The sequence below is a fragment of the Cupressus sempervirens genome, chromosome 4, assembly GCF_028749045.1.
Source record: "Cupressus sempervirens isolate cs-2001-9-10 chromosome 4, ASM2874904v1, whole genome shotgun sequence".
Lineage (NCBI taxonomy): Eukaryota > Viridiplantae > Streptophyta > Pinopsida > Cupressales > Cupressaceae > Cupressus > Cupressus sempervirens.
In genome coordinates, this window is record NC_143121.1 from 562,062,376 (window position 1) to 562,079,389 (window position 17,014).

Consider the following 17,014-nt stretch of genomic DNA (forward strand, 5'->3'; position numbering starts at 1 on the left):
CATCTTGGTTTTGACAAAAATTTTCAACAATAAGAGCATGATTAGACTTCCCATGTTCCTTTTGAGTTAAGGGTGTATCAATAGTGTTCTCAGAAGAACCATTGTTAGCGTTAGCAGTACTAACACATGGTAAAAAGTCATTATGTTCTATAAATAATGTAGAAAGATCTAGCAAAATAGGATAAGGAAAGGTATCCTCATCATCAAAACTTTCCACTTGATTGTCAGATTTGGTTTCAGACTCACATTTAGATGATTTGTCAAATTCTAGTACAAATTTGTTAATCCCTAGATGAAAGGGAACTTTCTTGAAACCTGGGCCTACTATGTCACAAGGCTATCAAGAGGTTTATTTGATTGGATCTATCAATCCTTTTCTATTACATCCTAGAGGACCATTTCCTCTATAGCCAAGGTGTGTTATTAGTTTAAGACCTAGTCCATACTTTTCAAGAGTTATCTCGTGAGACTGGTCTATGAGATAAGGTGAGACCTCTTCTTTGTATAACCAAGAAACAATATCTATGTATTCATCTTCTTCTTCTTCTAGAGTTAAAATTCTCTATGCAAAGGCACCATTGAAGACAATCTTAGCTGGTACAACAAATGGTCTCTTCATTTCAGATGGTCTCCCATAATGATAGGGAGATTTAGGAAGAGACATTAGAGACAAAATTGGTTCAACTTGATATTCAACCATTCAAGTTTCTATTATCTTAAGAGTCTTCTACATTTATTTGAGCTTATTGACATGATTATCTATAGACTCTCCATAGTATGAACAAAGCTGTTAGAAGACTTGGGTAGGTTACATGTGTAATTGTGTTAGTAAAGAATAGTACCTTTGATCCTTGGAATGGAAAATTCATGCATTGATGGTATGCTGAATTTACTTCTTTCCTTTCATGAATCCATGGTCTTCCTAATGCTATGTTGTATGCTAAAGGAATATTAAGGACCTAACAAATAACATCTCATTCTATAGGGCCTATTCAGAGAGGCAACACAACAAGACCTTTGAATTTTCTTTCTAATTCATCATATGCTTTGATAGTAATTTTTTTGAAAGCATCAATAGCCTCATCATCATAACCCAATTGGTAAAGAAAACTAGTAGAAAAAAATATTAAGATCAGCTTAATTGTTGATAAGCACATGATAGACACTTTTTTTAATGAATAATGACTTCATGGTTGATTATGAGGATGACTCAAAGAATTATCGTCCTCTTCAAAAAAGAAAAAGTAATGAAATGAGGTCAAGTGGCCTACCATAGATTGAAAGCAATCAAGATCAAGATCTTGAGGTATGCTTGCCTCATTGAGAGCCTTGTTGAGAATCTTCCTATTTTAGCTTTTCTTACCAAGCTTGTATCCCCACTAATGGGTAGATCTTTGTCTTTTGTTAAAGACTCTTTCCAATTTTTTTAGTTTATCAGGGAAAATCACCTTGATAGAAGTGACATGTTAGTGAGCTTTAATGTGGTCTTTCTCCTCACCAAAGTCCCCATTCTCGACATGATTGAGATTCTAAGATAGTTATGTGCAGGATCATGGTCAACCAAGCTATGCCCTTAAGTGCTAATGAAAAATCAACAAATTCGGGTTATGTCAACTTGACATGCAATTTTCAACTTGTTATGAAATTTATATAAAAAAATTTGATAGGAAAAAATCTCTACAAAATTGAATTTAGTTTCTAAACTATAAGGCCTTATCTAAAAATAAATAAAATTAAATTAAATTGATTGGTCAAATTTTTTAATTTTAATGCAATAGTACAAAAATTTTAGGACAAAAATAAGAAGTAGATGTATGTCTGGCCACCTTAATCAAAATCAAATGATAATATATTTTAATAAGATTCTAGATATAAGAATTAGACTCATTCATAGATGTGATGCATGTTTTTGGGTATTTTATTCTAATTAAACAATTAATTATTAATTTTCTACTATAGCATTTTTTGAATAAAAAACACTCGTAACCACATTAACTAATTCAAAACTCTACAATTTTTTTTTTTTAAAATTTCTTTATAGTAGAAGAAGCATAGAATGTGGTGCATCTTTTGGATTTTAAAAATGTTGTACCATTTAAAGTTATATTTATTTTTAAATCATGTGTCAATCAACACATTATATGTAACTCCATTAGAAAATAAATAATAATTACTTACTGAACTCATAATTTAATAGACATTACATTTATGGAAAGCTAAGAATATTATTAAGAAACCCTTTTCATTTCATCAAATTTGGGTGAAAAAAGTTGTTAGCTATATGTTTGAAGTAAAAAACATACATGAATAGGCTAAAAAAATATTTTTAGGACATTTTAAAAGTTGATCGTGTAGGGTTGCTATCAAAAGATATGATAGGCCTTATAAAGGTATTAGTTTTTGGATATTGTATGAGGATGGATGGTAGAAAAATTGGAATAGATTTCAAAATTCTTTGAGGCATTTTAGAACTACATAATTTTAGGCCGCCACTTTTTGGCACACCATGATCCTACACATACCTAGACACAAGGTGAATTTAGAGGTTTCATCTTTGGTGAAGCTATGCTTTATTTCAACCTTTTTCACTTTTCAAGGTGTCATTTATGAGGAAATAGATGGAGTAGCTATGGGCTCCCCTCTATCCCCCATCATGGCTAACCTCTTCATGAAAGATTTTGAAGAAAAGGCTCTCTTCTCTACATTGTTCAAGCCAAAGTGGTGGAGATAATATGTTGTGTTGGAATGTTTAGAATAAATGAGAGGTGGGGGAGGTGAGTTGAATCAGTTATCTAAGGTCCAAATAGACAAATAAAACTTTTGAGTACTTCAACTTATACTTATGCATGCATTGATCATTCAATATAATAAACTTTTACATATTGCTATCCTAGGTCAAAATAACTTTGCAGAAATGTAAACATGAACTTGTTCACTCTTAAAGCCTTCACCTCCTTAAGCCTTCTTTCTTAGTATGCCAACTGCAAACTCTTTCATTCAGCCACCATATGAAGCAACACCCTAGATTTCTTGTCTATATTAGGTTTTCACTCTTGAATTATTGCTTCTGGCTTGTTATCTCATTAAATAGAGAATTTATATCTTTTTCTACTTAATCACAATCATCTATTTTAAGGTTAGGTTAGATTCATTGAATCTACCCTCTTTTCTATTTCTTTCCCTTCTATAACATTCTCTTACAATCCTCTTTGAATTCATCTCAAACTAGCTTATCTTAAATTTTGTGACATTGGCTCATCATAGTTATTTTCCACATGCTTCACATAATTCAAGAAATCAACTTTGTCAGCTCATAGTTGTTAGATCTTTGATCTAACTCATTTTACTATCACTCGATAATAACATGTTCTTTTCTCAACAAACAATGTCTTATGATGCTTGATCAGCATTGTGTTGCTCGACATATATTAAGTTTCGCTTGGTCACTACTATCATCTTTGGACACATGGCACATACTAATATTTCTTCACTCAATACCTACTTGGTTTCTCTTTCCTTGACACATATTGAACTCACTTCACTCAGCTTCAAAAAACTTTCTCCTCAGCCTGCACCAACTTGCTCAACTTCCACTATTTTCTTAGTCAAGCTTGGCAGACACATTTCTATACTTAGCCTTCTTTTAGTATTTGCTCAAGTATCCTTTTATTATAGCCTTAAGTAGATAAATAATACACTATATCATCAAAGTCTTGTTTGGTCTTAGTGCTCCTTTTATACATTATATAACTCAACCTTTCTGTATGTTCTCTTGTTATCTTGTCTTTTGAAATCCTCTTCATCAATCAATCAAATGATAGCATTTAGACCAAAGTAAGCAATTATCCCACCAAAAAGTACCAAGTTTGAAATCAATGACAAAATAATGATTATTCCATGATAGGTTTCATCAATCTTCTTTTCAACATGTTGATGACACTAATGTTTTTTAGCCACATGGGCAAGACAAACTCGATGATTTCTTGAGTCACCTCAACAAAAAAAATTTGTCCATCACCTTCACCATGGAGATTGAGTCCAATGGTCAACTCCCTTTTTTATGTTTTGTTTTTCTTATATAGAAATCAAATGCCTACCTTGGTCATTAAGTATTTTGTTAAGACACCCACACTGATCTTTCCTAGGCTCCCCAACCTACAAGCTTGCCACTTTCCTTGCCAAGCTTGTATCCCCTCTAGTGAGTAGATCTTCATCTTTTATTAAAGAATCTTCCCAATTTCTTTAGTTTATCAAGGAGGCTTACCTTGATACAAATGACATATTAGCAAAGTTCTCATTCTTGACACAATTGAGATTCTGAGATGCAAGGTGAATTTAAAGGTTGCATCTTTGGTGTAGTTATGCTTGACTTCAACCCTTTTCACTTCTCAAGGTGTCATTTATAACAAAGTAGATGGAGTACCTATGGTATCCCCTCCATATCCCCTCATGGCTAACCTCTTCATGGAATATTTTGAAGAAAATTCTCTCTTCTCTACCTTTCTCAACCCAAAATGATGGAAATGATACGTTGATGGCACTGATCTTTGTTGGCCACATGGGCAGGAAAAACTTGATGATTTCTTGAGTCACCTCAACAACATTTCTTCCTCCATCACATTCACCATGGAGATTGAGTCTAATGGTCAAATCCCTTTCTTTGATGTTTTTTTTACATAAAAATTGGGTGGCTACCTTGGTCATTGGATTTTTCATTTAGCCACCCACACTAATCTTTCTTCCACTTGCTTTCACATCACCATCTTGGTCATATAATTGGAGTCTTAAAAAATTTGGCCTTAAGGGCCTATAGAATATGTGACAAAGATAATATTAATCAAGAGCTTGACTATCTTCGCCACATCTTTAGGCTGAATGGTTACTATAGAAAGCATATTTCTAGAGCCCTAACAAGGTGAAATCTCAGTTTCTTTCCCATTCTACTCATCTCTCTTCTCGAGACCCCCCTAGCACCAGTCTACCTTATATTCAAGGTATCTCCCACAAGCTTTCTAGAATCCTTTCTAAGAAAGCCATTTGTTGTGCCTTGAACCTCTCTCTTTAGTTAGGAATCACATTCTATCTCTTAAGAACCCTAGAGATAGTCTCTCTAAGTGAGGATTGTACACAGTGACTTGCTCCTATGGTACACTATACATAGGTGATATTGGTTGGTCTTTGAAAACCAAATTTAGAGAGAACAATGTTGACATTATTCATGAGTACGTCCCCAAATCAACCTTATCAGAACACTCCATCACCACCAAACACCACATTTGGTGAAAATTCTCTGGAAAGAGGATGATTTCTTTAGGAGAAAAATGAAGGAAGCCATTGCAATCAATACCCACCCATCTAACCTCAATCATGATGAGGGGTGGAGTTTAAGCATATCATGGAAACCTTTTCTCATCAACATCATAAATCAATAGTTAGCTCTCCCCATTTTTGCGGTCCCTCTTGCTAGTGTTTGTTGCATTCTTGGTGCTTCCATTTTCTGTTCCCCTAAACCTCTCCCTCTATCTTGTGTTTTGGTCATAATTTGCATTTTCTTTGCTTTCTAGGTAGCACCCCTCATTCCTATCTCCTTGTCTTTCTCCTAGCTTTCTCTTACTTATTTTGTTTCATTCCTTTCTTTTTCTCTTTCTTGTCTTTTCCCCTTTTCTTTTGTGAGTTTGAGGTCTTTTTTTACTCCCATGCACATACGTTCTTGTTCATAGGTTTAAATGTGGGCTTATATTATTTTTCTTTACTATGAGGTTAGGAGGTAGTTACTCTTTTACCATTGGGGTCCCTACAGATAATCTGCATTGATGTTCCATTTTTGTAGTTGTACCACTTTTCTTCTTATCTCTTGGAGACATCCTCTATACTCAATTGATGCATCTATGTATTCATGTATTATATATTTTTTCCGTGTGGTCCTTAGGGGATGATGTATTATATTTAGTTTATCATTACATGTCCTACAACATGTAGAGTGGATGTTATAAATTTGGATTTTCTTTATTGTATTAGTTGTACTTGTGTATTCAGTATGAGATTAGGTATCCATTATCTATTTATGAGTGTTAAATGCTTAAAACTAATCAATAGGCCTTTTATAATTGTACTTTTCAATTAACAAATTCTTGAGAAATAGAAGTTGTATTTGGATTCTATAATGTGATGGTGATGTGAAATATTATATTACTTCCACATGGTTACCTTGATGTTGCATAAACTTTCAAAAAAATGTTTAGGAGGGTAAAAGTATAAAGTTGTGTCACCTTTTAGGTTGACTTATTAGAATGACTAGATTTGAGAATTTCTATCTAAAAAATAATTTTGTTCAAACATATGATCTAGATAAATTTATTCTAGCTAATTTATACATAGTCTCACACTTTTCCAATTGTAAATGTCTATTAAATGCATGTTTTATACTAGTGAATATCCAATTATTAAAGAAATAAAATTATTTTATAAAACCAATGTTTCAATAACTCTTAATATTTTTTATGAGTTTTAAAAAATAACATATAAAAATTATTTTATGGAGCTCAAAGACAAGAATATTCTCATGTAGAGTTTATATTGTTTGAATTAGATATAGTATATTGTAATTAAAAAATTGTACAAGCACGTATTTTAACACTCGAAAGGATGTCAATTTTGAGAAAGAAAAAAATATTAAATGATATCACAAATTTTTTAAAATTATATGACATTCTAAAGGAGAGAGTCCTCTTCTAGAATGCATAATTTTTCTTCTAGTTAGAATAAATTGTTTTTGAAAAATGTGGTGGGAGATGAAAACTATCAATTTCAAGTGAGTTAAAATTTGAATTGTTATAAAAGAGAAAATATAGGTCTAAATCTAGTTTTAATTTTTGATTGTTCTAGCTATATATGTTATCTATGACATAGTCTGAGATCAAAGGGAAATATGTTTGTTTCCATATAGTTTTGTGGTGGGAATTAGACCCCTAATTTTTAGCATTTTTCAGAAACTAAAAAATTATCTATAAAAATTAAGAAAATATATCAATTCTTATTCCAAATCATTATTAAAAATTATAATCCTAAACTTCATCCATTTTTATACATTTCATTAGTTTACTTCATCTTCAAATTCTAAATAATAATACTAGTTTTATGTCATTGAAGATGAATAGTTATACTTTTGTTAGCCTTTTCCTTTACAAAAGGGTGACATAGGTTTGTGCTTTTACCCAGGAAACTTAGTAGCCTATTAAGATTATTTCACTTGGGTTCCCTAATAGGGCATTATAGCATCACATGTCCACCAAAGTTGGATAATCTTCCATTATACAGTCAATTATGCTTCATATGATGAGGATGATAATGTGATGTGTACAATGGATGAATCTCACAAATGAAGTAGAATGAGATAATGAATATCACCACATACAATAGAACTCTTGTACACCATGTTCTTAAAATAGTTGCAAACTCCTAGGCATTTAAATGAGAAATAACTTTGTAATGCATTAACATAAATAAACATGAGTAAAGTGTAATTAAACATATTTAATAATACTAACACCCCCTTAGTTGTAACTAAGAGGGTTTCACTTAAACTCACAATGCAAGATGGGTCCTATCTATTAGACCATGTTAGGTAGCCATGTACAATATGAAATTAAATATCTCATAAAGAGGAGAAACAAAGAAAATAACATAGGAAAAAACTCCCCAAAATGAGAGATAAAAACACACAAGATGCATGAATGGATGGACTCAAGACCCTCCAAGTTCCACACCTTTGGCATCAAGTCAGTCCCTTTAGCATATCAAATTCACCACACACCTATGTCATGATTTACTATACTAAAACCATGCCCACTTACTGCCAGGCATACCACGATGCCAAGTCATGGTAGACCCTTCACCATACAATGGAATCACATGTACGATGTTTCACCATATAAGTATGGCATCTCAACGTATGATGGACAACCACTATACGAACTTGTCATTCTCAACACTCTCCCACTTGACAAGTGCATAGTAATATTTGTAGAGATACTTCACATGACCATGTTTGCCATTCAAACTTAACAATGTCCAATTTAAGAACCATCACATAGAAGTACAACAACAAAGCCATAGCCTCAAGAACATAATTTACCCTAGTTGTATGATGAAACACCTCAATGTTCTTATTTTTCTTGTGCATCTCAATGTTCTAAAGTAGATTTACAATCTTTAATATTTCCCTTGTAATTGACATTTGGAAGAAATTCTGTGTCATATCTCAACATGTATGATAGGGTTCTTGTGTGTTGTGCTCATGTGGCAGAGATGACAATGTGACTAGACATTGGTTGTTTACATGGAATAGTGCAAACTGATAATGTGGTAACCTCTGACTAGTTGGCAATGTTGGAATAGTAAACTTACTACTACTAAGTCAAGAATGTCCAATTTGATGGAGTGTTGTTGATCTGTGTATAATCATGTGGCACTAATTCTTCCATGTGATTTTATGTAGGTCTCCATGTGTAGGGAATTGACTAGTAATGTAGTAATTCAGTATTCTTGCATGACTCTAGAGTATGAGGATGGTGGAAGACTTTACTTGCAGATTAGAACTAGGGCCCTTACAACTTGTCTTATTATTGAAATAGTCATAGACAAACAACAAAAGTGCAGCGATGGAACAATTTTGTACACAATGCTAAATGATATTTATTGGTGTGATTGGGGTCTTTGTGAGAAAAATATTTGGTTGACTTGATTTGGATCTATGAATGTGATCTAATTACTATGGATTTGATTGTAAGTGTTGTTTGCAATAGTCTCTGAGAGCATATAACCTGACTAGAAGCACATAAAATTTGTAGATAATAAAATGAAAATAAACTCATAGAAAAATAAATATTGTAGAAAAAGTACCTTTTACTAAAATATTACAAAAGAGTGGTACATCAGGCTATATGGCTGGATCAGCTAAACACATTTACCTTGATTTTAAGTTTTTCGTAATATAAGTAAATTTATACTCAATTTTTACATAAATCACCTCTTGGATGTAATGGTGATGCCCTAATTACCAAATTTTGCACTTATATCTAAATCAAGCCAAACTTTCACTTCTTGAGAAAGATTATTTACACCTTGAGATCTCTAATACCATGTTAGAGTTTTAGATGATTTTACAACATTCTGGCATCAAATAAATGACCAAGATAGCTTCCACAAAAAAAATGAAAATTTTATTAAGATGCAAGAATTGTATTATTGAGAAATGACATAATGAAAATATACATGTAATAGTGATGGATATATAGATATGTAAAAAGAGACAATGATAAGGAGAAGATAAGTTATCACCTACACAAGGTGAAATCACATGTCCACTATAGGTTGATCATCCTCCATTATGAAATGAACTATGTGTCACATAGTGAGCATGATAATGTGATATGTGCACTAAAGGTGGATCTCACATACAAAATTGAATGAGATATCAATTACCACCATCTAAAGTAGAATTCTCCTATACCATATGCTTAATATAGCTGCAAATTCCTAAGTGTCTCAATGGAAAACTAATATGCAATGAATTATCCTAAATAAGCTTATGTAAAGTATGATAAGGCGTATTTAATTACCCAAACAAACTTAATTCTTATCTTGGTGCTAAATTTAAAATGAAATACCTTAGTGTGACTAAACATAGGGTAAGTGCACCAAGTTGTGGTGCCAAAAGGGGGGTATAAGTGGGCACCTTTTTCCTGAAATCAACAATTTCTGAACTTCAACAAGAATTTGAAGATAGTTACATTCAAAATAAGATATGACAAAAACAAAAGTCATAGTCCTCTGAATCTAGTTTCTAAACTACTAATTTTTTTTCAAAATGGTTTAGTTTTAGGTTCTCAAAAAAGGGGGCCATAAAAAGTGGTGTTGTTTATTCCAGAAAAACATAACATAGTACAAAGTGTGGCCCCACTAAAATTTTAACTTTTTTTTTGAAATTCTTTAATTGCTCCAGTCAAAAGTTAACTAACACTATGTAGTTTATCCTAGATTTTTCAGGTAATTTTATAATATGTATTTTTTTTAACGAATTTTTTAATTAGACACATTCGAAAAATGTGAAATATCTGTGTGCTCCCTCTAGAAATGATTGAAAACTAATCTAAAATAAAAACTTCTCTTTTTCAAAGTGTGTAGAATGGAGTCTAGTTTCTAAAAAACTAAGTTGTTTCAAAATTCAATGAACGAGCTAAAATCTACAACCCAATTAATATATGTTGATTTTTGACAAAAAATGGACATACATTCAAAAGAAATTATAGATGAAAGGCTTAAAATAGTTCAAATTAAAAATAAATTATATGGTTGTGTAGCTAACAAAGAGACCTACAATGTCATGTAACCTAATTTTATTGATGCTCAACCACAAAGAAACTAGAAGGAGAGCACACAAGAAAAATCAATCATTTTTTGTATGTTTGCAGCAAAACACATGGCAGACCAGTTTATGGACTCCAAAGCTTTGGTTTGGATCCCCAAGGAAAAACCAAAAGTTAGGCTTGGTAGAATTTAAATCTTTGAATAGTGCATGTGCACTATAGTGTGTGTGTGCACACGTGCTATTTAAAGCTTGTTAAATTTACTTTCAAATAGCAAGTACGCGTTTTGTAAATTTTTTTTTTTCAAAAAATGTGGATGCGCTATGGTGCGTACACACTATAGTGCATGTGTGCTATGGCTTGGCATACCCAAGGCTTAGCGCATGCGTGCTATAGCGCGTGCGCACTATTGAAAACTAGAAAAAAAAAAAAAAAAAAAAAGGTGTCATCCTTTTGGCACCACAACTTGGTGCACTTACCCCACATTCTTTGGATGGGAATTAGAAGAGATAAAGTGAAATGAAAGCTATGACCAAGTCAGAATAAGTATGTCAACCAAGTTTTACAAAGATTCAACATGCATCAATAATATAGTTAGTGTTATTCTCATCACTATTTTCCCATCTTGGGTTTTTCGTCATAAATTATCAGTGTCAAATAGTCAAATATTTAAAACTACTTCAAAGACAAAAGCTTTTAGGTAGTGCAAACATAGAAGAGAAGTCATATGTTTTCTTGTGGCAAAAGGGCAAGATGGTTTTTATGGTTCAATAAGATCAAATTTAAGGGAAGAGACGATTAGTAGTGGAGTAATCATCTTCCCAAGTGTGTTTGTATCAAAATTATTACATATAATGAAAAATCAATATCTACAACACATCAATATTTATCATGGCATTGTAAAACATTAGAGTTTTATCTTCTAATGTTAAGCACTAGTACAACTACAATAGTTGTACCTATAAACTAGACAAAAATATATATTTCCACAAGTCACATCTGAAAACAACTAATCATATGGTGATACATAAGACAATTATGCATAACTTGGTGCACATATTTAATTCTAATCTTTTTAAAAGTTTTTATGAAAATTCAACAAAACTCAATATCTACCACACATCAATATTTAGCATGGCGTTGTACAACATTAGAGTTTTATCTTCTAATGTTAAGCACTAGTACAACTACAATAGTTGTACCTATAAATTAGACAAAAAAATATATTTCTACAAGTCACATCTGAAAACAACTAATCATATGATGATACATGACAATTATGCATAACTTCGTGCACATATTTAATTCTAATCTTTTTAAAAGTTTTTATGAAAATTCAACAGTAATGTAATTGATGTGGCTACATCATGACACTCACATCCACCTTGTAATTTTAAACTCTTGATTCATATATAAAGATTAATCCAAAAAAAGCCTTTTATTATTTTAAATAATTCAAAAAATCAAAAAATCAAAAAATAGTATGCACGATAATAAATCTCTATTGCCCGTCAACATTTTGCAGCCAAACAAAATTTTCCTCACAATTAAAAAAATTAAAATTAAGATACATGACGAGTTGCTCCTCTCCCTGTCGACGAGGAAATATCATTTAAAAGTCGAAAAAATAACATTAAGTGGTCGACAAACTAACATTTAAAAGTCGAGGAAATAACATTTAATTGTCCACAAAATAACATTTAAAAGTCGACTTTCGTGGAGTTACGTGAGGGCGACAACAAGACTCCAAGATTTTCAACCAAATGAAAATCTCTTCGCATATCAAACACGAAAAGTTGGCGTAGGTGAGAAAAATCTGAAACGCTAATTGGTTGATTTGCAAAAGAACCACAGCCCTGCATGCTCTAGAGCGTCATCGAACGTTTAGATGTAGAGTTTGAATCGAATCAAGCGAAAAAAATAAAAAAAAAAGGTTGGCCAGCGAACGACGAAAGCAATTGCACACGCTATCGATTAACTCCTGGTAAAGCAGCGAGGATCCAATAATTATTTTTAACCTCAACTTTTGTTTTCTCGAGTAGTTGAACAGTTGAGCCGAACAATGCAACACTAAATATGATATGTTGGTCACCAACTAATCGATAAGTTTCTTACCGGACTATAAACGACGTTTATTATATAGATGTGTATTATTTGTTTTGAGGGACGCAGGGCAGGCGTAGGCATTGTGAAGGATGGAAATGCAGAAGGCAATCATGGCGGCGGTGGTGGGAATTTTGGTTTTGGCGGCGCACTGTGAAGCGGCGGCCAAGAAATTGGGGGCGTCATTTGTGTTCGGAGATTCTCTGGTGGATGCAGGAAATAACAACTATCTAAACACTTTGTCCAAGGCCAACATCCGCCCCAATGGCTGCGACTTCAAGCCCTCTAATGGATCCCCAACGGGTCGCTACACCAACGGCAGAATCATCCCTGATATTATTGGTAATTAGACTTTGTATCCAACTTATTCTTCTGCTTTTTCTCCTCGTTTTGTTGTTAACTGCTACGGTGGAATGGCAGCTGATGAATTGGGAATTGGTGGCTACGCTCCTCCTTTCTTGGCACCTTCAACGAAGGGATCTGCTATATTGCACGGTGTTAACTATGCTTCTGGTGGCAGTGGGATTCTCAACTCTACCGGGGCTCTGTTCGTAAGTTTTTGGTTTTCATCTCCTAGAAAGGAATAATTTGAGGTTTCAACATTTCAATAGTTATTTAGTTATTCTACCCTCTAGAGATTTTTTTCATAGAGGCAAATGTGTTCAATTATTCTCGTTTCGATATATGTTGAATTCTTTATCTTGGGGAAGATTTTTCATGCAGAAAATTGTTTTTGGTACTGAAGTTTAATTTTTTCAAGAAGAGTCAAGAATTGAGGGATGTCTATTTGTGAAACAAAATTACTTATTCGAATCTTTCAACTTCACTTTCACTTTCAAATCAAATATCTGCAGACTTAATTTTATTTTATTGAATTATTAAACCCAAAGAAACCAGTTACATCTCCTTAATGACCTTAGTACTCAAAAACATTATTAAGAGACCTTAGTTCCAAAATCATCATACCTTTGTTCTAATTTTCAAGCACAATGGTTGACAAAATTGTTTCTATCAAATACATAAAAGTATGATTCTCAAGAAGAGTTAAAGAATGGGTCAATTGAATTGTAACAAATTTTCATCTAGGAGATTGTTTTTAGATATCTTATATAGAAGTATGTTTCTTACAAAGAATCAAGGAGTGAGAGGCATGTATTCTACTTAATTTTCTTTAACCTAAACATAGTTCAACCGTGTTCCTTATGGTGGTGAAGCCTTGCACTCAACAATAATTGATCCTAGATAGTCTCTTTAAAGACCAGTTTATTTTCTTTTAATAACTTATTAAACACAAAGAGACTGTTCAAATCTCTTTCTAATGACCTTATTACTCAAAGTCATTATTAAAAGGATTTAGTTATTTTATACGGAAGTTTAATTTTTTTCAAGAAGAGTCAAGAATTGAGGGATGTCTACTTTGTCAAACAAAATTACTTATTCATAATAGTGTCTATAAGAATCTTTCAACTTCACTTTCAAACCAAATATTTGTTAACTTTATTTATTTATATTGAATTATTAAACCCAAAGAGACTACTTACATCTCCTTAATGACCTTATTGCTCAAAAACATTATTAAGAGGCCTTAGTTCCAAATGCATAATCCCCTTTGTTCTAATTTTCAAGCACAATGATCTAGAAAATTGTTTCCATCAATCTTACATAAAAGTATGATTCTTTGAAAGAGTCAAGGAATGGGTCAATTGAATTGCAACATTTTTTCATCTAGGAAGTTGTTTTTAGATATCTTATATACTAGTATTCTTCTTACTAAGAATCAAGGATTGAGGGGCATGTATTCTACTTAATTTTCTTTAACCTAAACATAGTCCAACCGTGTTCCTTATGGTGGTGAAGCCTTACACTCAACAATAATTGATCCTAGATAGTCTCTTTAAAGACCAGTTTATTTTCTTTTAATAACTTATTAAACACAAGGAGACTATTCACATCTCTTTCTAATGACCTTATTACTCAAAATCATTATTAGAAGGATTTAGTTCCAAAAACATCATCCACTTTGCCCAAATTTGCAAGCACAATGACCCAATACATGCACAAATTCTATGAGCACATTAGCCTAACCCGACATTGACACAAAGCCTATGGACCAAATAGTGTAATGAGGTTTTGAACCCTAATGACCACCAGGTACAGCAATTCTTTGACTACTCCATTGCTCCTAATTTTAATATTGTCTTCTATTTTTAAAAATATTAAAATTATAAACAATACTAGGGGAAAGGCAGTAGTAGCGGCTAGAACTAACTTTGTATGCTTAATTAAGATAGAAGGATATATTAGATTGTGATAGTATTATTTTATAGTTGTCTCCATATGTGACTTAATTTGTTACTTTTAATAAATGGACATCTGAATATTTACAATGCACATCGTAGAAGACGCGTTGTGCAAAAGGGTTAGAAACATGGCCATTTCAAAGTGTTGATTGATACATGACTCTCATTGCACCAATAACCTTCACTCAAAAATCACCAATACTTATGGACAAATATCCTAGTAATGGTCCATAAATGTCCCAATAGTTGTTCACAAATCTCTAGTAGTGGTGCATGAATGGGCCAATCATGTATCAAAATATCTACAAAGAAAATGATCAACTAATGTTTCGTCTTGTAGGTATTAACAATGTATGTTGCAAAAACCATGTTGTGCAAGAGGGTCATAATTAAAGTGTTTATTTAAAAGCATTGACTTATACAAGATTGTCATTGCACCGATAACCATTCACTCAAAATCACCAATACTTGTGGACAAGTGTTCTAGTAATCAAAGTCCTAGTAGCCATTCACAAATCTCTAATAGTGGTGCAAGAAAGGGAAAATCATGTTTCGAAAATGTTGTAGAAATAACTAAATGAACTATTAGTTGTACATAAATGTTCCTCCATGGATATGTGAGATTGTGTAAGTGAATGGCTATCAAATGTCATTGTGACAAAAAATCTTAGTGAACTCAAAGCTACTATTGAGTCACTATTGATACCTTTGTCTTATATTTATAATATTTTAATATGAATTTATTTTTATCCGTTAAGAAAAAAAACATCTCATTATATCAGCTTCAAGCTAATTTAAGTACAATTAAATTTTTAATATTAACAAGAAATATTTGTTAAAAAAGAGATATGATTGCAATCTCTAAGCTAGAACAATATTTGGGTTCATGATATTTAATAAATATAGATATTAACATTAGATCATTTAATAAATATAGATATTACTAATCTACCAATACTAGTCATTTAATGATTGAGATAATAATGTTTTCAGATAGGGCGACTTTCACTGGAAGTACAAATCGACAACTATGCTCAGACAAGAAAAGAACTGATAAGCATGATGGGAGAGAAAGGTGCAAAAGAATTCATAGGAAAATCAATATTCTCTATCACCATGGGTGCTAATGACTTTATAAACAATTATTTGGTTCCATTTGCATCCACTGTGCAAAGAATCTTTGTCAGCCAAGATTCCTTTGTAGATCAAATGATCGATACCTACAAGGTTCAATTGAAAGTAAGTTCCTAATTTTATCTTTCCCAATATATTTAAATCTCTTCTACTGATGCCCACATGAACTGATGAAAATTTCAAATCTATGTAGAGACTATATGATTTAGATGCACGAAGGCTGGTGGTGGCAAATGTAGGGCCCATTGGGTGCATACCATATCAACGAACAATTAATCGATTGGATGAAGACCAATGTGCAGCATTACCCAATGACCTAGCCCTCAAATTCAACAAGCGTTTAAAAGATGCAATGAAGGAGCTTAATACCAACTCTCCTGGAGCAACTTTTATCCTTGCCAATACTTATGACATGGTGGAAGATGTTATTAGAAACTATGCTAAATACGGTATTAATCTATCCCTCTTTTAACTTCCATTTTTTTCTCCCTATCTTAGATAAGTATGAAAATAGTGCTAACCAATAAGTACGAGAATAACCCTAAATTGTGATGTTTTTTAGGTTTTGAGGCATCAAACTTAGCATGCTGTGGTCGTGGAGGACAATTTAGAGGCATAATTCCTTGTGGACCAACTTCTACTGAATGCTCAGACCATACTAAATACGTATTTTGGGATCCATACCATCCAAGTGAAGCAGCCAATGTGGTTGTAGCCAAACGACTTATCGATGGCGGACCTAATGATATCTACCCTATGAATCTCCGCAAACTCGTTAATAGCTGATGGCAAGTCATCTTTAATATTATGTAATATGAAATCCAAATCAAACTTCTACTTTCAATATCTATGTATTGAATAATTTTTGCTTTTATATAGACTGAGCGGTTATGATAAATTTTTCTATCCATCGTAATACGAATTTATTGAAAAAATAGATATATCCATTTAATATATATCTGCCAGTAACTTTGGTTTCTATTGCTTTCTTATTGTGATTTAAAAATTCATTACGTTACAATTAAAATCCGTCTTTTTTCCTAGGATTTATCGTCTTCCGCACTATTCGATATAATGTCGAAATTGGATTATTCTTTGCATATTTTATTA

The 17,014-nt window shown here is 32.5% G+C and overlaps 1 protein-coding gene across 1 annotated transcript; it reads left to right on the forward strand.

Annotated features, from left to right (window-relative positions):
* The first annotated feature begins 12,498 nt into the window (after nucleotides 1-12,498).
* Nucleotides 12,499-16,802, forward strand: LOC149562440 (GDSL-like Lipase/Acylhydrolase superfamily protein). Its single transcript, XM_089825941.1, has 5 exons — nucleotides 12,499-12,812; nucleotides 12,891-13,021; nucleotides 15,764-16,009; nucleotides 16,098-16,353; nucleotides 16,467-16,802. Exons 1-5 carry the CDS (start codon nucleotides 12,563-12,565, stop codon nucleotides 16,688-16,690), a joined length of 1,107 nt encoding a protein of 368 aa, XP_089682067.1. The 5' UTR covers nucleotides 12,499-12,562; the 3' UTR covers nucleotides 16,691-16,802.
* The last annotated feature ends 212 nt before the right edge of the window (nucleotides 16,803-17,014 follow it).

Excerpts from the sequence above, each read along its gene's own strand:
- LOC149562440 (XM_089825941.1), top strand. The coding sequence starts at position 12,563 with ATGGAAATGCAGAAGGCAATCATGGCGGCGGTGGTGGGAATTTTGGTT. Across the intron at positions 13,022-15,763 it reads ACTCTACCGGGGCTCTGTTC|ATAGGGCGACTTTCACTGGA; the intron begins GTAAGTTTTTGG and ends TAATGTTTTCAG. Across the intron at positions 16,010-16,097 it reads CCTACAAGGTTCAATTGAAA|AGACTATATGATTTAGATGC; the intron begins GTAAGTTCCTAA and ends AAATCTATGTAG.